Source organism: Electrophorus electricus, chromosome 4 (genome assembly GCF_013358815.1).
Source record: "Electrophorus electricus isolate fEleEle1 chromosome 4, fEleEle1.pri, whole genome shotgun sequence".
In the NCBI taxonomy this organism is placed as follows: domain Eukaryota; kingdom Metazoa; phylum Chordata; class Actinopteri; order Gymnotiformes; family Gymnotidae; genus Electrophorus; species Electrophorus electricus.
In genome coordinates, this window is record NC_049538.1 from 30,704,066 (window position 1) to 30,723,404 (window position 19,339).

Sequence of the window (19,339 nt, forward strand, 5' to 3'; positions counted from 1 at the left end):
GGGTGAATGTAGAACCAGGATCCCTCGTTTCCTGAAGGGTCCAGAGAGACACGCATGGCGTTCTTCTCCAGAAGAGCAGGCAGACGCTTATTCACCGTCAGGTACTTGTTACTCTTGATGTGCAGCAGCTGAAAACGACATGCAGTGTCAACACACATCAGCAAACATCTCGCATCTCTGGGGGGGGGGGTTATGGTGGAGTGTGACATGGGGGGTAGTAACTAAAAACCATGGGTCCAGAAATGTCTCTGTACGTCACAGACTAGCGCAGTATGCCACTCAAACTGTCCAAGAGCCGTTTCACCATGTATCTCTTTCCATTTCTCTCTGACACACACCCACACACCCACACACCCACACACACACACACACACCCTCTCGCAGCCTTGGATACAGAGTACAAACAAAACAGAATGTTCTTACATGGTGGAACCACACAGCAAGTTGATAAGGAGAGAGGCATCTATACGACCTGGCTGTGTTTGACCACTTCACCTGTACGACCTGGCTGTGTTTGACCACTTCACCTGTACGACCTGGCTGTATTTGACCACTTCACCAAGTAGCTTCTTGTTCTCCGTCTCATTCTGTTTCTGTTCCAGCTCTGCTGCATGCTAGAAAACATCGGAGAGTCAAAGCAGTTCAATAAAAGTACATACAGTGTTACAGGTAATGACTGCCCCCTTCTGACCCAAAAAGGCAACAGTCACATGATATGCACGCTCCCATTTCCTTCACATTCGTGCTCTTCACAGGTACCTGTAATTTCTTGAAGAGGTCATCCTCCGTGTTGCCTTGCTTGCCCTGTTTGGATTTCCAGAACTGCTTTTGTGCAGAGTAGCGGCTCATAGGACACACCTTGAACAGGCAGTCTAGAGGATTCAAAGAAACACCACACAGAGGTTCTGGGACAGACACACTGGTAACAAACTACCAAAAAAAGTCAATAGGACATGATACAAGTGCTGTACTAATACTAATTAGTTACTAATTAGGAACTCTGCTTTGGACTCAAATTGTATAAATTGCCATGTACGATTGTTCAGCTTCAGTGACTACAGCAGCACGTGCTGATAAATGAAGCCAGGTGCGAACAGGGTAATAGTTCTCTGAACTTTAGACACCATTAATATTCAATATGAACTGTGATGTTCAGTGTCACATTTGCATATCAGTCTGATAAATCTAACCAGACTCTATGTAAATATAACTGAACTTCAGTAGGTGTTGTGGTTGTACTGGTCTTTCCTACAGAGTCTCCGCTCCGGCTGACATACCTCTGAACTTCTTGGGTGGGTTGGCCAGGTCTCCAGCCTCAGGCTGCACCACACATCTGTCATCCACCAGCCTACAGGAACAGATCACGTGATGCCTTAACAGCTACGTCGCACCCAACCAAACCCTAAACACATGCCAGTCAAGCCATACTGGTCTACACATCACTCCAAAAGACTTTACTGCTGTTGGCTTGCTAAAGTTTTAGCAGTATGTCATGCTGGTTCAGCCAGGAATGCCCAGCTGTGCATGTGGAGGGTCAAAGTCCAGCTCAGTCCAGCGGTTTCCCCTCGTCGGCCTGGTCATTACCCGAGGTGCAGATCCAGCTGAACTGGTCCTTCCCAGGCTCAATCACATGCACGCACTCAACGCTCCTCAAGGCATTTCAGAACCATTGTTTTCACAAGACCAGAGAAAACGTCTTGTGACAGTCTTCACACTTCGGCTGCCTCAGCTCAACTTGACACATTACCAAAATGGCCAGAGAAGGATGAAAAGAATAAACCTCCCATAAGTATTCAGAACCCTGAATCAACAAACTATTCAGTTTATTCGGAAGGAAGAATACGTGGGAATTCTTTTCTACCTGTGCCTAATCTACACTTTTACACACACACACACACACACACACACACACACACACACACACACACAGACCCCAGGCCTCTGGGCCACAGGCATCTGGAAGCCACCCACCACATCTCGGTCCAGAGCCCAGGGGCATAAATGCTGCCCTGACTTACAGGGCAGCCTGATGGTGTATAATCGCTCCACACACACTCAGAGCTCGTGATGGAGTGCACACCACCCTCCTAAACTACAGGAAGCAGCTCACATCTGTGCAGGCCTGATAAAGAGAAGAGGACTGACACTGACCAATCCAGTTTCCCCACAAGCTGGAGTCACACCTCTCGCTGCTCAGCAGTGGGGGACAGCAAAACGCGTTTCACATACACGGCATAGGGCCAGATAGTGATGTTATACAGGGTACAGAGCTGGAACTCAAATGTTTTGTACATATGAAATCAACAGGATTAACCCCTTTTTTTTTTTTTTTTTTACCAGTCATAACTGTATAATATATAAAATGACAAACTTCAGACTAACGTGGATGTTCATTAAACACTACTACGTATGGCAGATTACCGAAAATGAAAAAGCAGAGAATATTAGAAATGGCCAGCTAACCAGGGAAGCAGCAGAACACACCGCAGAACACACCCGCCATGTTGGAGGTCACTGTAATAATACTCTGTTGCAGTGTCAAGCAGTGTGTGTTCCTGTCTTTTAGAGAAGTGACAACATCATTGCCAGCCACCGTGGTCGTCTCCTCACTTCTCATGCTGAACACGGTGCGAGACAACCCAACAGACCAGCTCTTCGCTGTATTTATGCATATATTCTTGTGTGCATGTATTCATTGATACACTGCACGTTCTCATGCCCATGCCCAGTACTTCACTACAAACTTTCAGAACAACCTCTCGAGTCATCTTTCCTAAGGTTGTGAAAGCGCAGATTAAGGTCGACAGAAAACCAGACAATGAAACCTAAACGCAAAGATTAGAGTCCATACGATTCTATTGGTTCATTTGTCACAGATCAGCACTAGCATCTTAAACAGAGACACAAGGAGACAGGGGTTAGAGAGAGTGGAACAGGAAACTAGAGGTGTCTCATAAATAACTAACAGTCCACTTGTAACAGGCACAGCCAATCTCCCACACAGCTCATGAACTTTAAGAGGCATGACGAAGCAGATTAGGTTAAATATGAACCACATTTGGCCACCTTTCAGTTTAAGAAAATGCCTATTACAGGTGCTCTGAGCTGGACAGGAAGGAGGATGACCTGGTCTTACTGAGGGCGATTAACCAGGCCTGAGGCTGCACGCTGTCTAATGACCAAGAAGAAAGCTGCCACGGCACGTTAAAGAACGCTTGTCCTTACGAGATCTTTCTGTGACATCACAGCGGGCACTGAATGAGGATTTCTCTCAGCATGCCAAGTCTGTCGAGACATTACATCAGCGCTACCTTCAGACCACATTTAACAGGTCTACGTAAACCAGGCACGGCTTTGCATGCCAACAACTGCGATCCAGTCCAATTTGCATTACTGAACGTGAAAGCAAGGGGTTGCGTAACCAAGGGGTTCTCGTGAGCTCAGTGACAAAACCAACCATTTTTGCATTTCAATTTCAGTAAAAGGTTCTCTGGAAGCCCAAACCTCAGTCTGATATCGACGAGGGCACTTCTCAGTATGGCTGTGCACCGTCTGCTCTTCTCAACTGCTCTAGAACACACAGTCCTCCGCAAGGGGCTGTCCATAATGCGCTTCGCACAACTCCAGATTTTCCAAACATCCTCTGGCTGCAGGGTCCAAACCTTTTACCAAATGTTACAAGCCAGCAGAAAGGACCTTCTGGGTGTACACAAACGAACAAAGAATCTTTAAATATTAAAGTTAGGAATCCAAAAATGCAAATTCTTCCATAAGCACAGTGGCACATGTTGAACTTTGAACCCGCTGCCTCTCAAAACACTGAGCAGGGGCCACTGAGGTGTCTCACGTGAGAAGTTGAATTGATTGAGTGTTTTAAGTGTCATAGTGGACCATGTGCTCTACTTCAGTCCTTAGACTCCCACTAGAAGTGTGATCAGTGCTTGTGCATTAACACACCAGCGCAAATCAGACATGAACAAGACGGTCAGCTGGAGTCCCGTGGAACTCCAAACACGTAGTGCAAGTGCGGTAACGATTATACTAATGTGATACTCACGTCAACAGATCATTGAGTCGCTATGTTTAGTACACACCACACCACACCACACACACACATGCAAAGCAGGATGTACAGCGTGTTAACAGTGTCACGATATCCCACATTTGAAAGTACTCCCGAGTTTAGCAAACAACCGGGAGGACCCGAACAAGCCGGGTTAATTAATTATTCCGAGAGGTTTAAAAGCACCAGACCCGATTTAGCGACTGTAAAGCACTTTTGGGGACGACATGCAAACAGCCGAGCGGTTTGCATTCTTTACCGCTCGCGCACCCGCGCGAGCAGGCCCGAGATGACTTCCTTATTCCACGCTACAAGCTTACCGCGACACCTGGGCTGAGCGGCGCGGGGGCAGTTAGTGAAATCACGAAACGTTAGTGATTACGCCCGTGCAGCCCGTGGTGCAAGGCTCAGCGGGACGGGGCCACGTACCCAAGGGTGCTGATGAATCCGTTGACCGTCCCCTCTGCGTACAGCGACACGATATCGCCAACGTGCAGGAAACTCGACTTGCTGTGTTCTGACATGTCTCGGGTGGCCCGCGAGGGAAGGCTGCTGCTTCGCGGCTCTGTGCAACTCCAGCGCGCGGGGAAGCCTCTCCGTTCGCCGTGCCCCAGTCGAGAGAGAGAGAGAGAGAGAAAGAGAGAGAGACAAAAGCCTTAAGCCATGTGTCAAAACTTGGACTTCTGATGGTCGACAGGAAAACCCGCTTCTTTGGCTCCCACCGCCTTAAGCTCTGCTGTGTTAGCGGCTCCTAACTGACGCTGTTCTGCATGTTTGCAACTTCTTCCTGTGAGTCAAACAAGCCTTCTGAGCAGCAGAGCAGCCTGGGGGAGGAGACAGCCTGGCGATGGTGTGGCCTCTGGGACGCCTTCTTTGGCCTTTCCCCCTTAATTAAACTATTGTGAAGTACTCTTGGACGGTCTCGCACTCTGCTGCGGGACGGGGCTGAAGCGCGTGCGCACGCTCAACTTTGCTGCAGTTTGTTCATCAGTGCTCCAGTCTCGCGGATTAATGTGCGAGCAATAACTCATTTGTTTTTGTTGACAAATTTCGAGTGCGGGTCAGGATGCAATGAAAACTAGTTTAAAGTAAAGTGTGTTTACTGTTCCATGATGAAGTATTTTCCAGTGCGAGGTCTCACTGATTACTGATAACCATGAAGCACGGGCCTGTTTGTTCTTCATGTCAGACTCTAACGTTAATTCGCGCAAGACGTCCTTGATGCCAGTGGTCAGAATGACAATGACAGTGTTCACGTTTGAAAAATGAGCAATTTAACATTAAAGCAGCATGTCGTTAACACAGGGAGGCTATGCTGTTTAAGTACTATTAAGCGATGAACATAAAAAGAACCGGTTTCTTCATTTACATGTGCAGCACTTATCCAAAGCGATTTACAATTCTGACTGAACACAATTTAGTAATCGGGGGTTAAGGATCTTGCTCAGGGACCCAACAGTGGCACTTTGGCAGTGGTGGGGCTTGAACCAGCAACCTTCTAAGTACTAGTACAGTACCTTAACCATTGAGCTACCACTGTTGTTTGTTTTCCCCACTTAGGCCCCACTTAACCAACAACCGAAACAAAAGTGTGCGTACACTGTCATCTAGTGGACAGTAAAATAACTGCAGCCAGATCACGTGGTTCGGTGACGGCACCAAATGCCCATTACATGCCCATTAGCTGAAGGCACCTCAGGGGTCTGGCGATCAGGCCACCTTAAGCTCATTAACAGCTGTTCAAAAGAGTTTATTCCGCTTGTAAACTTATGACGGTTTATATGCATGAGAGCAACTTAAGCTAATTACGCGCAGATCATCATAAAGTGTTGACTAAAAAAAGCTCACACGGAATTAAGTATTTATAATGCCAGGTCTCACGTCCGCTTCCTTGAAATGACTGCGCGTGGCAAACATTGCTGCAATTATTAAACCTGTTTTATATGGAAATGGAAAAAGAATAGTGAATAACAAATGATTAATTTTAGTGTTTACTAAAGGAGTGTATAATAAGACAATCGCTTGTTTTATTAGTGGATTATATTTTGTACCGAATGACATGGATAAAAGTCCTTGTTGAACTAGAAGAGTGGTAGAAAACGTAGAAAATTAGCTGATGATCTTCAGAAAATACTAAACAAGCACTTCACGAGCGCACTGTACGAGCTCGAGAAAAGAGTGAGCGTGCAGTGTCTGCGCCAAAATGCCATTTTTAGGCACACGCGCACGCGCTGTTGACACTCCACGCCTCGTTTTCTTTCTGTAGCTTCATTCATCAAGGCAGGTGGTTTGTCCGCGCGTGTCAGAGACCGCGCATGGTCCGACGGGTGGCGTCTCTCGGAGCTACAGCGCTTTGTCTGCTCGTTATATTCGTGTTTGCGGAGATGGCGCAGAGACGCGTGCTGACTCAGAGTCGCTAAAGCTCGCGCTAAGATCATGCCTTCGCAACACACTGAAGTTCAAAGAGTCCGTGGTCAGACGCGTTGGACTCGCTAAGTCGTAAGTAACAGCCTTCCTCGGGTCATTCGAGCCCAATAACCTGGCCTAACAGGTTCCGATATTTGGGGGAAAATATTGGTTTACATAAAGGCAATTTATTCTGCTTAAAATAAAGCAAAACCAATCCAGCGTCTACACGTCTTTACACCCATTATAGGTTTAAACTAAAGGCTGTAAGTTTGGTTATAGTTTATTTGGTACTTTCAATACAAAACTGTACCTATCCTTTCTCGGGTGGCTAAGCAGTGCAGCTGGATTTATTTGGGAACAGGTGCATATCTCCCAACCTCTCTCGTGCTCCCCTTTGTTTCCCACGCGCAGGCTGTTTTAAGTTGCGTCTCATGCGTCACGTAACTAAGTTGCGGTGTTACGATCCGGTATGATTTTATATCAAACTCTGATCAACAAGTAACCGCGGCCAGGGTACATGGTAATAAACAGGTGTTCTTTAATCGTTCTTTAATCATTGTTATAGGCCTAGATTGTGTTGTAAACTGCCGCGTTTGTAGTTAACGCGTCGCTCATCACTTTCCGGGATGATTTACTTGTGTGTCCATATCATGGGAATTAATTCAGTTCAAGATAAAGGATTTCTATTGTATGACAGATACTACCCGCATTGACATATACAGTTATACACTGACTACCTTCTACTGTTCTTGACTTTTTAGAAATTCCCCCCCAGTTACTCGCAAGACCTCCGGTATGGATAACTCCACCTGACTGGGAACCGGATTGAACTTTCAGGAGTTTAAAGATAACGCCGATTTGCACAAGATGACTGAAGTTAATCACATTTATACAACAGAAAATGGGAAGGATGCGGGTAAGCCACTCGACTGGAAGTATATTGAGTGGCACGATGATGGCATGACGAGAGGGACCGATGCTCACACTCAAACTACGTGCGAGATAACCGTTGACAAAGAGACGCAAACACACAATCTCGGCATGATGCATTCGGAGCTGGCGCGGACCCCGTCGGAAGTGAGATACAGGGCACTGATGGAAGTGGACGGCACCGCCAAGCCGCTGTTCCAGTTTGACAGACTAGCCCCGGCGCGCATCTCGACCTCCCCCACCCTGAGACGCGTGAGGAGCACGAGGCTTTCTTTCCAGGAGATGGGGAAGTTGAGCAGCACGCAGGAGGAGTCGAGCACACGCGAGACCCCCTCGCCGAGGAGTCCTTTGTCTCCCGCGCACCACGAGAAGTCTCCGCTCGCCGCTCCTCCGCTCCGGTCCGACAGGGTGGGCACGAGGGACCGTCACCCTGACATGTCTGTGTCTCACCGGAAAATCAGGTCGCATGTCAGATCAAAGACGTTTAGCAGCCGTGCCGTTTACAGGAGGGAGGACGTCCTGAGTCCAACCGACAGTACCAACTCGGACACGGCTAGCGAGACCGAACAGGTAACGTAGAACACAGCACCACCCTGGCCTCACATATCTTAATGAAGGTGAATTTCACAGGAAATATTTGCCGCATGTTACAAATGGGTGGAGGCTGTGGTGCGTGATGGTAATAATCATATTCACCTCAGTAGAGTTTACTGGAAAAACCCAATCTCGGTCAGTCTGAGGTTCATAGTCCCGTCCTCCTGGGATGGGAGTTTACAATGAGCTTTTGAAAGCAAACAAATAGTAGTTACAGGCACTCAGAGCTTCGGCTGAACCCACGTCTCCTTGGGAAGGTCTTGTCTGATGGGCCTCCATTTGTCCCCCCACCCTTGGAGTCACCAAATAATGGGGATGGGGGCAGTGCACAATTATTTACATTATTTAGCTGACACTTTTATCCAAAGCAGCTTACAATTAGGGCTGAGTACAGCTTGAGTAATTGAGGGTTAAGGGTCTTGCTCAGGGGCCCAACAGTGGCAGGACTTGAACCAGCAACCTTCTGATTACAAGTCACGTATCTTAACCACTGAACTATCACTGCCCCAGTTACTTTTAAAGTGCAGCTTGAAAGCGAGAGCAGGCGCACGGTTCCAGACACACTCGCTTTCCCTCTCACTGTCTGGAACTTACATGCTGTCTTTTGTTTTTCATTGCAGGCGAAGGAGTTTGGTCATACGAGGTAGGTGTGCTGCCCACTATCACCACTGCTTTGCATTCATTAGATTTGCATATGGAGCATGCACTCATTTTGACAGAATAACACACCAAACTTGGAGGTCATTGGACTTGCAAAATACCTCCCTGTCCCTAATGCTCAGAGTGTGTGTGGACAGGTCAACCAAATAAGACGCCAAATTGTACTTTGATGGAAAAGAAGTAGTTCCTCGCTCCCAAAAATAACTGAGGTCCCGCTCCTGTTTCACAACATCTCTTATTTAAAACACCATGTCATCAAACCAGGAGTTTGGTTGTGACGGAGCGCCGTTTGTGAGCACTGCTGAAGCTCTGTGTTCCCGTGCGAGTGCGCGGGGACTAACTCGGAGAGCAGGAGATGCTGCAGGTGGATGGTCCGTCGCTGCCGTTTTCTTGACAGCGTGAACAGCTGGTTAGGTGAGCCACGGTCGTGCGGGGACGAGACGGACTCTCCTCGTCTTGTCCTCGTTGGCGCCGATCTCCTCCACTCATGCCAGCTTTGGTGGGAAGCGTAGGCAGTTGCTGTGGCCTTCGCTACTCTGGGGTGCAGTCTGTGGAACTGCATGTCCTTGGACAGAGATTGGATAAGACGGGTCTGTGGGAGCATCGTTATTTGAGGGAGGGGCAAGGACAATGCTTCAATTCTTTGCACTGGGAGTGTTGCAGAGCGGTTTTCTGGCCTGCGTCGCTAAGGTAGGGTTGCCCTAGCGATGCGCTTTGTGGTAGTAATTAGGCACGACCTGTTTTCGTTGTGGACTGCACACAAGTTAATATGAGCATATTTTGTAAATTGAGCCTTGAATCCCAGATTTCTCTTTTGAAGATTATGAACTAGCTGACTGCTACGACCATGTGAACGCATCAAACATGTTAGACTTTTGTAAAGAACCTTCCATCTTTCTAGAAAAAAACACAGAAACAATAAGTTTTGTAGGGTCCATCACAGCAGAAACTGGGTGTTACTTTTATAAGGTCCAAGAATGTGTGTCATAGCAACTGCACATATAGCAGTGTTTATCAGTACACAGAACCACAGTCAGGTGATAACAAATCTCTCCATGCTGATTTAGCCTTGAGTCACCTTTTTGGATTACCCTGGAGATCAGAGATCACTCCAGAAATCAGCTCTTATTTACATTTACCTGACACTTTTCTCCAAAGCCACTTAGAATTATGACTGAGTACAACTTGTGTAATTGAAGTTTAAGGGTCTTGCTGAGGGACCCTACAGTGGCAATTTGGCTTTGGTGGGACTTAAACCCACAACCTTCTGATTATAAGACAAGGACCTTAATCATTGTGCTACCACTGCCCACTGCTACTAGTTACTCATAAACCCATAAAGATATAATGTAACTACATTAGGACATGTCATCTTGTGGGTGTACGCTAATGGTTCTCGCATCTGAACTTGGCCAGTGATACTACAACCACTGGTAATTGAGTTAAAGCAACTGGTTTGTCACTTTCTCACCTGACTCCTACATTAAGGAAGCATCAGAAAATCTCCAGGACTCTGTGAGGACTGTCACCAGATAGACTGACTGCTTAGTTGAGAATGTTGGTCCTTAAATGGAAACAGAGTTAACTGCAACCATATTTTGCTTGTATTGCACAAATATGTGACTTGTTAGTAGATCTTCCAAAAGAGATAGATAACCTACATATATCTCAGTGTGGAATATTTCCGTTAACAGAGAGAATTCGTATTCGCTGTGACGTCATATCCTGCCACCATCTCATCTCACTTGACAAAACTCTCGCACTCATCATCCTTTTAGACCACTTCTATAGTACAGAGCTCTCGACCAGTGCTCACGGCCAGTTTGCTTCCACTGGGGTGACCAGTAAGAGCAGTGCTCGCTAGCTTCCTGAATCTATGTCCAGAAAATGCCCCTTCCTGCACAGGGAGAAGATGTCAGTACAGGCACAGATAAGCAGAAGTAGCCTGTTTTAGTCTGTTTGGGTTTTTGGTATTCTCTTCTCAGATGTCCTTCAGAGAAAGCTGGGAACTGAGGTAAACTCAGAAAAGAGAGTAAACTGTATTTCCTTTAAAGTGTTGACAAATACATCAGAATACATGGTTACCACCATTAACCTTTTTATGAGAGGACAGGCATAAAACCTCCAAAACCAGCTTGTCGAGTTGTTGTTAAAACAGTTCTGCCACCATTTGCAAGCCTGGGATTTCCTGACATTTTGCATTTCAGTGTGTGTTAATAAAGAGCCAGCAGTGAACCAGGAATAACAAAGCATAAGTGTGAATGAGTTTGACAAACTGCAGGCTGAACAGAAGCTGCGTTGCTCTGTTGGTGCGGAACATGCCTCAGGCTCGCCGGACAGACGGGGGTCACATGCTGCACTCAAGGAGAACGATCTCAGTGTTTTCAGAGGATATTTACATCATAACTTCACCCGAGTGTTGGCACCTTAAATGAAAGGAGACCGAAAACAAACCTACAGTCTGTGTGCTGCAAAGCTCCCACGGCTGCCCGCTGAAAAGGGGCCAGACGTTTTCCTCTATGGTCTCTCCTTTTGCCCTCGGCTCCTTACAGATACGAGTCCTTTGCACATGTCACACTCTTACGATACCTGATCATTATTGACCCAAATGTGTAGTGCACGTACGTGGTTTTTTACGTGGTAGTTAGGAAGAGGGTTTGGCTTTGTAGTTTTGCCAGTTTATTGCAACCTGATAAACGTATTGTAACAATGTTGCAAATGTAAACCAGGAATTCACAATTTCATATCTATCAGGATACATGATTCCTGTAATATTCAAAACAGGGAAGTTTAACATGATATTCAAAATTTACTAGTTGTCATCTTCCTGTGTCCAATTATAGATTTAGGTTGTTGCCATTTAAACATGCACGTCACCTGCAGATCCAGACTTATACGGACATACTGATAAAGAAAAGCCTCTCACCACCAGGACACTGCACTGTGTTTATACGCTGTCAGTAATCATGCCACAAATGTCTCTCTCAGGCATTGGGTGACTAATAGGCTTTGGGGCAGAATGTTCTATGATGTTCTCTAAAGTTTTGTGCCTTCAGCAGGTTGCAGGAGAGGAGGCGGAGCTCAGTGGTGGTAACTCTTCCTGGATCGGACGTTTCCCCTGGTGACCTCTTTGTTTCTAATGGTGTGGTGGACATTTTAAACCAGTCTACATATTCAGGTTGGTGATGCAATCACATTGTTCAGGACCTCTGAGTCGTCTCTTTCTGATGTTAGTCATTAAACTTCCAGAGCTACCATTTACATCTGAGAAGGATATGTACTTGCACTGAATCTGAGTTCTAGTACTGAATATCCTCAGTACTTAATATTCTAGTACTGAATATTCATATTGTACACATGCATTATGCTTCCCTTCTACTAATTTTATGTACGACTTGCTCTGTGCGCAAGCATTCACTCTGGTAACGTCTGTTTTTTCCTGATCTTCTCTGTAGATACAAAGAAATCAAAGTGGCTCTTTTCAAGACGTAGCACGGTAGGTGAAATGCTACAGTGTGTGGGCATTAAGGTTACAGTGTCACTTTGAAGAGCGCTCCCTAATGGCCACTGCTGGTATTGCACATCGCCACAACGCCCACCGTTTCTCCTTCTTCCTCCATAACTGCAACCAACATGCAATGACATGCAGGAGAGAACAGAAATGACCTGTTGCCCAGTCTCAGTTAAACTCAGGATCCCCTATCTGCACACTGAATGTCGTTTTAAAATAAATGTATACAAATGTTTGGGGGTTTTTTTGTGTACATAGACGTTTAAAGGAAATAAACGTATTTTTTAAACTTGGTCTTAGTCATTCTGAGTGATATGTTGATCAGTAAGGTCAGCCTCAGAGGGTGAAGGACACAACACACGCCTGCTCCTGTGTTTTCTTCTATATTTGTGCTACTGGTCCTGGTGCATTTAAGTGTTCGGCTTGGCTTGGTCAGATGACCATGCACACATCTGATTGGCTGGAGCACAGACTAACGAGCAAGACAAACCTTGGGTGTGTTTGCTGCCATGTGACCCTGTGGCCCTCAGGGGCCTTTGGTCACAGACATGAATGTGAAATATGGTCATCAATGCACACTCTGCAGAGCTAACCAAGACAAACAGAACTACAGTTTGATTAGAGAGATCTCACATTCTTCACCCAACTGAATTGAGCACTGATCATTTGTATCTCTAGGCGTGGTGTGACTCAGGTATGGAGTCTCTTAAAAAATCCCTTTGTGTAGAGATTCCTCTTTAGAAACAAATGTTCTGCACTGAAGTAGAATTCCTGCATTCCGCTGATCTCTCAGTGCGACTGCGCCCAGTTTATTTCAGTGCATTTGAAATTATTATTTTGTATGTAGATGTAAGCTGTAACGTTATCCTGATTTTCAGACTAAAGTGAAGACACGCACCTCTGCTGACGTTGACAAATGTCTGGCAGGGTTTCAAGTCCAGGACTGGAGAGACACAAACTTCCAGAAGTACAAGGTAAAAACAATGATAGTTCATGGGACCCTGCAGCACTGTTTGGACTAGTTTTTTGGGCACAGAGCACCTTTAGTTCTGAGTGACTAGCAATCTAATTGACTAATCAGATAACAAAATGGAGATTTTAGAATGAAGTGGGAGACTTTAGTAGAGTGGACCACACATCCCCTTTAACAAAGTCTATTCTAGAGGAGTCCTCCTGTTCAAATACCATCCCCCTACTCAAATACCAAACCCTGCTGAAATACCATCCCCTGCTCAAACACCGTTGTATATAAACGTAAAGATGCAGAGTGTATTTTAATGAACAAGCTTCAGTTTTTGAGAACCTGCTTAATGGCTCTTCATCTGCTGGTTATATTTACTGAAGAGTAATAAACAATATTTTGCTGGAAAAACTGCTTCATCCTGTCATCTCTGCCTTTATTGATGGACTCGTTTAAAACTTGTGGTGCCTACTGTTCTCGCCTTATCAGAATGTTTTTGCTGTTCGTTTACTGTTGTGGTACAGTGATGTATTTTGGTAACATTGCACTGCAATACCCATTAATTGTTTCCTTTCTTTATTTCAGGACTCCAGCCTGAAGGAATTTCTGATGAGCCACCTGCAGCTGAGAGCAGAGGACATTCCAAAAAAACTCAGGAGGCAGGAGGCCATCTGGGAGCTGTTCACCAGCGAGTGTGTCTACTTCCTGGACCAGCTGATGGTGCTGAAAGAGGTGTGAGTGGGTGGAGGTGGGGAGACACTGAGAGGTGGACATGTGAGGGGGTGGAGGTGTGAGTGGGTGGATGTGGTGATACACAGGTGGAGGTGGGAGTGGGTGGATATGGTGACAGAGAGGTGCAAGTCAAAAGGATTCTTTTATGAGCTGATAAAAGTATCTTTTCTGATCGATTGAAGATTAGATCAAAATAGCATCAGATGCCTGAGGGTCACAGGAAAGGAACCGACTCCGAGGTTTACCTTCGGTTCCTTGCGCAGGTGTTTTTAATCCCTTTGACGGAGCTGCAGCTGAGTGAATGTCTACAGGACATCGATGCCTGGATGCTCTTCGCCAACCTCAAAGAGCTGTGCCTGGTATGATGAGGAAGTGACCTTAAATGCACTGCACCTTATTAACATTTTGCCCGAGCGTGGACTCTCGGACTGTGGTGTGTGCTCACGTTGTGTGGTGGCTGCCGGATTTCAGATCAGCTTTGGTTTCCTGACCAGCCTGCTCCACGTTGTTAAAGAGATGTGGGCGTCACCGGAAACAGACTACCCAATGGAAACCCTGCTGGCACTGCTGAACAAGGTGGCGGCTGAACGGTGTTATGAGCTATCCTCGCTAAACCGTAATCTCTGATCTCACAGCACACCACAGAGTCACATCCGAGTTCAGGACTGAGATGTGATGGGCCATAGATTTCAGTGTAGACGGGCTGACTGTTTTAGTGTGTGTGCTTTGTTTTTGTTTAGTTTTTTTTATAAATTAGTTTTATAAGGAGCCCGCCATATTTTTGATATACATTTTGGCATGTTGGTATAGTTTATGTAGATATAACAACATGTGGGTGTAGAACTCACCTTTGAGATCAATGCTTAAATTCCAAGCTAGACACCTCATTAATTTTTTGATCCACCGATTAACTGACATTTTAACAGTAATCTTGGGAATTTTCCTTTGAATTATGAAATACTTGTTAAAGATTTTGAAATAAACTGATAGTATACCATTGTCCTGTGTAGCCTCATTTGAAATCTTCCATATGGGAATGTTTTCCTCTGCCGTTCCGTTGCAGGCCTTCGGGGAGAGCATCTGCCAGTCTCTGCAGAAGTACTGTCTGAACTACAGCACAGCCATCCTCTACCTGGACAGCCTGAGGACCAGGGAGGATTTTGGCTCCTACCTGAAGGTGTGACACACCTGTCTGCTCCGAGCAGTCCTCTTAAGATACTTGCACATTCACCTCTTACTTATTTGTTCTCTTTTCTCTTGTCCACAAGCCTACTGATTGAAAAATGTTTTTTAAAAGATAATACCAAATGACAGTGAATAAGATAATTGCTCTGGTGACGCTCTCGCTCTCTCTCGTTTTCTCTCGCTCTCAGTGGTGTGAGAAGAGTGAGCACTGTCGTAAACTGCGTTTGAAGGATCTGCTGGTTGTTCCTCTGCAGCGTTTCACGCGCTATCCTCTCTTCCTGAAGAACATGGAGAAGAGGAGCAGAACCCGAGAGGAGGAGTGCGCCCTGCACCGATTGGTTGAGCTGGTGGACAGGGCCATATGTGAGCTCTCTACAGTTTCTGTTCCACTGCTAGATAATCCAAGCTGTGGGATTCTTTCTGTGTAGCAGACACACTGCTAAAGGCGGGTTTGTCCTCAGTATTGCCCATACAGCGTTTCCAGATATTCTATTTTTTTTCTACCTACTGCGTCTAAACACTCACCTACATTCCTAAAATGAGTTACCAGCTCTTCCTGGGTTTAACTGGGGGGTGTGAGAGTGGAGGAGTGAACAAACTGTGTTACAGCCCTGAACAACATCACAGCCTTGTTGCCTTCCTTCCGTTTATCGCTAGTAAACTAAACCGTATGTTGCGTTATCAGCTGAGAACAGCTGAGCTCATCTCAGACTGCTACACCCATGTTATGTCAGGAGTTATAAACAATACCTGTGCAGGTAGTGTTCACTTGTCCAGGTAGGGAAGTGCCCGTGCAGTCGGTGACGGCGCAGCGGCCACACGGAGAAAACGCTGGGCCCAAGTAGTGGTTAAAAAAAAATCCCCTAAAAAACTCGTGTGAAGTTAGTCTGCACTTCCTGGTTTCTGGTACTCACATCTGTCAAAGCAGACATTCACGTTATGCCAGACTTTGCTCAGTCACTGCAGTCTTCATAGGGCTCCGGTGTCCACGTCAGGATCAGATTACTGGCCCCTTTCCTGCCACAAATACTGGACCATTATCCTTCACTAACTGTGGTTTAATGAATTTGTCATCTCTTCTGAAATCGTACAGTAACGCTGGTCCGCGCTTCAGTACTGTAACCCTTCAGTACAGTTACAACCATCAGATCTTCAATACAGTCAGATCTTCAAGGGAAGGCCTTGAACCAGGACTCCCTCACAAGCCAGCGTCTGCACCTGCTGAATAATGTTTACAAAAATAGCAGCTTGATTCAGCCGTTCTCTACATCCTGTAACGTGTGTCGGGGTGTCTGCGGGTGGCATGACGACGGCAGGTCAACCTTCCTACCGCCGTACCGAACAATTATCTCGGACATCTTGTGTCATGAAATGAGTGAGAGAGATATTGCGATCAATAGTTGGAGCGTAATGTCCCACAGGAAAAACAATAACGATAATGTGTAGTAGCAAGGCAGAACATTTAGTCTGGAAGGTGTGGATTAAGATAACCTGTTTTAACTGAGACTTTGTGACGCTGAATTGAATAACACGAGCGATGACATTTTCTTCCGCCCCCTCTTGTTCTCTCTGTCAGATGATCTCGAGGGCAAGGTTAAGTGGTTGGACAACTATCAGAGAGTCAAACGGCTGAAGGAATCCTTGGTGTGGCTGCCAGTGTGGGAGAGAGGAAAGAAATCGCATGTGCCAGAAGTAAACACACTAACACGCACTAAAGACACTAACACGCACTAAAGACACCAACACACGTGCCATAAGTAAACACACTAACGCGCACTAAAGACACTAACACACACTAAAGACGAACACAAAACGCAACACGCACACTAAAGACACCAACACACGTGCCAGAAGTAAACAAACACACTAAATACACTCACACACACGTGCCAGAAGTAAACACACTAACGCGCACTAAAGACGAACACAAAACACAATAACGCACACTAAAGACACCAACACACGTGCCAGAAGTAAACAAACACACTAAATACATTCACACACACGTGCCAGAAGTAAACACACTAAAGACACTACTTCTGGCACATGTATGCGTTAAACACACTAACACACGCACTAAAGACACTAACACAGTAATCACACTATCATAACTGTATTAAACACACACTAACAAACAGTCTAAAACACCTATGAACCTTTTCTCCATGAGAGAATCAATATTACAAGACCAAAACAGACAAATTAAGACAATTTAGAGTTTTTGCATGTTTAAAAACTAAATGTGTGTAAGTATTCAACAAATAAATCTCTAATTCTAAAGAATGTGGAGAAAGTTCAATCGTTCACAGATGTTGTGTGGAGGTTGTGGGGTTTTGCACGTTACGACGTCACAACAGCTTACGACAGCTTTTCTCCCACAGAATCTGAAACACCTGATCAAAGCAGCGACACCGGAAAACCTGATTTCTCACCGGAATCTCCTGCACGATGGGAAGCTAACGCTTACAGGTGTGAAACGCACACAGTGCGCCCACCACACAGGAACTAGGTTTTGTAATCCTATTAGAAACATAGAACTGGGTAGCATCTGCAGTTGTCCAAACTGTACAAACACAACTGATTATGGAAACGTAATATTTAGATTTTGTGTTTAATTTTATAAATTGTGTGCAATTGTTTTACACATTTCTTTGCTGCCTATGGCCAAGGCCTGAACAAGATACCTAATGGAGTTTTAGACCCAAAGCTCTGTCTAACAGTCTAATAGTTTCTCTTTGATGTTTAGTTCACTGTAATTGACCTCAATATACCCAAATACACAATACTGCGCAAGATATTCCTTTGCTACTGACCCTTTTCTGTGTGAACAGAGAACACCAAGCTGCAGGAAGTTTACCTATTTCTTTTTGACGAGTTCCTCCTCATCACAAAAATCAAACGGAAAAAAAAGGTATTTCAGTAATTTGAAACAATTTACTGTAGTTTACCGCATTACTGTCGGCGGTGGGTTTGGTACTTACCATGACCCCATGGGACTGATTTAAACTTTTTTTTTAAAGACAGCTAGAGGCAAAAATCCATCAACAGCTGACTGTAGGTTTAAAAATATTTCCTGCACTAGACAGAATGTGGAGACACAGGAAGCAAAAACAGCACTGAATAACTGTAGATGATCATTCTCAGGCTCTGCTCTTGTTCAAACAGATGTTCTGGTGCTGAATGCTTCTTTGGCAGATTATGGAATTGTTTTGCAGTTTACACACACACTTTGGTTGTGATGTTCAGCAGAAGCCCATGGGGCCAGAGCAGAGCGCCTTGCACCCTGCGGCGACCCCCGAGCTGGCGCACCTGCTACAGGAGGGCTGCTCTTTTATCGTGCTAGACCAGCCCATCTCACTGGACCGTCTGCAGCTCAGGAACATAGACCAACTCAACGCCACAGGTTTGCTGAACTAGACACGCCTGCAGGGGAGGACTGAGGGAATGGGAGTGGGAAGAGCTAGCACATGCGATTGACTGATGAGCAGGGAGGTCTGACTCACGCAGTTTCTCTTTCCCTCCTCCAGCATCTGGCCTTCCCTACTCTTTTATGTTAATGCACCATAATCGCTATCAACAGTGCATCGGTGTGTTTGTGCTGCAGGCGCATACTGAGTCAATCAAGGTGAGACCCCCCAACCAGACAAGACACACACAGTTATCGTGTGCTAATTGACTGGAGTTCATGTGTGCTGCATGTTGTGTGTGTGTGCGCGTGCTTCAGAAAGCGTGGCTATCGGAGATAGAGGAGGCGGTTGGTGCGTTGCTGAATCAGGACTGTGGGCACCCTCATGTGAAGAACTCCTCTCTATATCTGGAGTCATCACAGATCTAACGGGCAACCCCATGCGGCCACCGTACAGGGAGATTTGAATCCTGACACCTCCATTTCCACCTGATGGTAACTGCTAAAGAAGGGTTGCCAAGGTTACTGCATTCCAGCAGGGTCCTTGTGCATTTCGTGTGCACTAAGTCGAGGTCGCTGCATTGGTAAACAGGTTTAAATTCAGCCAGTGAGGTTTAGTCAGAGCTACAGCAACGGTGTTGAGTTCCACAAGTTTCACCACTGCAAGGCAAATTCACATTTCAGCCACTGTAGACAAGATGCATGACAGAGACTCAATGTTCTAGCAAACAGAGCACTGATCAATACTGCTACAAGGTGGAGAATCCAATTTATCATTACCCTTTTAGATTAAAAAAAATAATTAAAGTCTTTTTAAAACTGAAAGATCTACTGTGTGTCTGTGTAACGTGTTCTTACCCACAAAAGGCAGGTTTAGGCAATAAAATA

General features: G+C 45.7%; 2 protein-coding genes across 7 annotated transcripts in view; one reads left to right on the top strand and one right to left on the bottom strand.

Annotated features, from left to right (window-relative positions):
* itpr2 (inositol 1,4,5-trisphosphate receptor, type 2) overlaps nucleotides 1–5,360 on the bottom strand; it is a 71,931-nt gene extending 66,571 nt beyond the window's left edge. Inside the window, exons 1-5 of one of the 2 annotated variants that reach the window (XM_035525495.1) lie at nucleotides 4,493–5,360; nucleotides 1,278–1,348; nucleotides 760–872; nucleotides 528–614; nucleotides 1–128 (exon numbers count right to left, since the gene is read on the bottom strand). The exon at nucleotides 1–128 is cut by the window's left edge and continues 31 nt beyond it. In XM_035525495.1, the coding sequence (XP_035381388.1) occupies nucleotides 1–128; nucleotides 528–614; nucleotides 760–872; nucleotides 1,278–1,348; nucleotides 4,493–4,587 (494 nt within the window). In that variant the 5' untranslated portion in view covers nucleotides 4,588–5,360. Of the gene's footprint in view, nucleotides 129–495; nucleotides 615–759; nucleotides 873–1,277; nucleotides 1,349–4,492 lie in introns of those variants that run through there. The other variant, XM_035525496.1, reaches the window with a different exon arrangement.
* Nucleotides 5,361–6,348: 988 nt separating this feature from the next.
* plekhg7 (pleckstrin homology domain containing, family G (with RhoGef domain) member 7) lies at nucleotides 6,349–19,276 on the top strand. 5 transcript variants are annotated; one of them, XM_027030751.2, is made up of 17 exons: nucleotides 6,349–6,562; nucleotides 7,234–7,972; nucleotides 8,617–8,639; nucleotides 11,713–11,834; nucleotides 12,112–12,152; nucleotides 13,046–13,141; nucleotides 13,714–13,860; nucleotides 14,124–14,219; nucleotides 14,332–14,436; nucleotides 14,924–15,037; nucleotides 15,234–15,408; nucleotides 16,622–16,737; nucleotides 17,427–17,514; nucleotides 17,877–17,956; nucleotides 18,292–18,448; nucleotides 18,573–18,670; nucleotides 18,770–19,276. In XM_027030751.2, exons 2-17 carry the CDS (start codon nucleotides 7,340–7,342, stop codon nucleotides 18,878–18,880), a joined length of 2,202 nt encoding a protein of 733 aa, XP_026886552.2. In that variant the 5' UTR covers nucleotides 6,349–6,562; nucleotides 7,234–7,339; the 3' UTR covers nucleotides 18,881–19,276. The 5 variants fall into 5 exon arrangements, with proteins under 5 accessions (XP_026886552.2, XP_026886554.2, XP_026886555.2 ...); XM_027030753.2 differs by having other exon boundaries at nucleotides 18,295–18,448; XM_027030754.2 differs by having other exon boundaries at nucleotides 16,622–16,689.
* The last annotated feature ends 63 nt before the right edge of the window (nucleotides 19,277–19,339 follow it).

Excerpts from the sequence above, each read along its gene's own strand:
- plekhg7 (XM_027030751.2), top strand. The coding sequence starts at position 7,340 with ATGACTGAAGTTAATCACATTTATACAACAGAAAATGGGAAGGATGCG. Across the intron at positions 14,220-14,331 it reads ACCTCAAAGAGCTGTGCCTG|ATCAGCTTTGGTTTCCTGAC; the intron begins GTATGATGAGGA and ends GCCGGATTTCAG. Across the intron at positions 17,957-18,291 it reads AAATCAAACGGAAAAAAAAG|CAGAAGCCCATGGGGCCAGA; the intron begins GTATTTCAGTAA and ends TGTGATGTTCAG.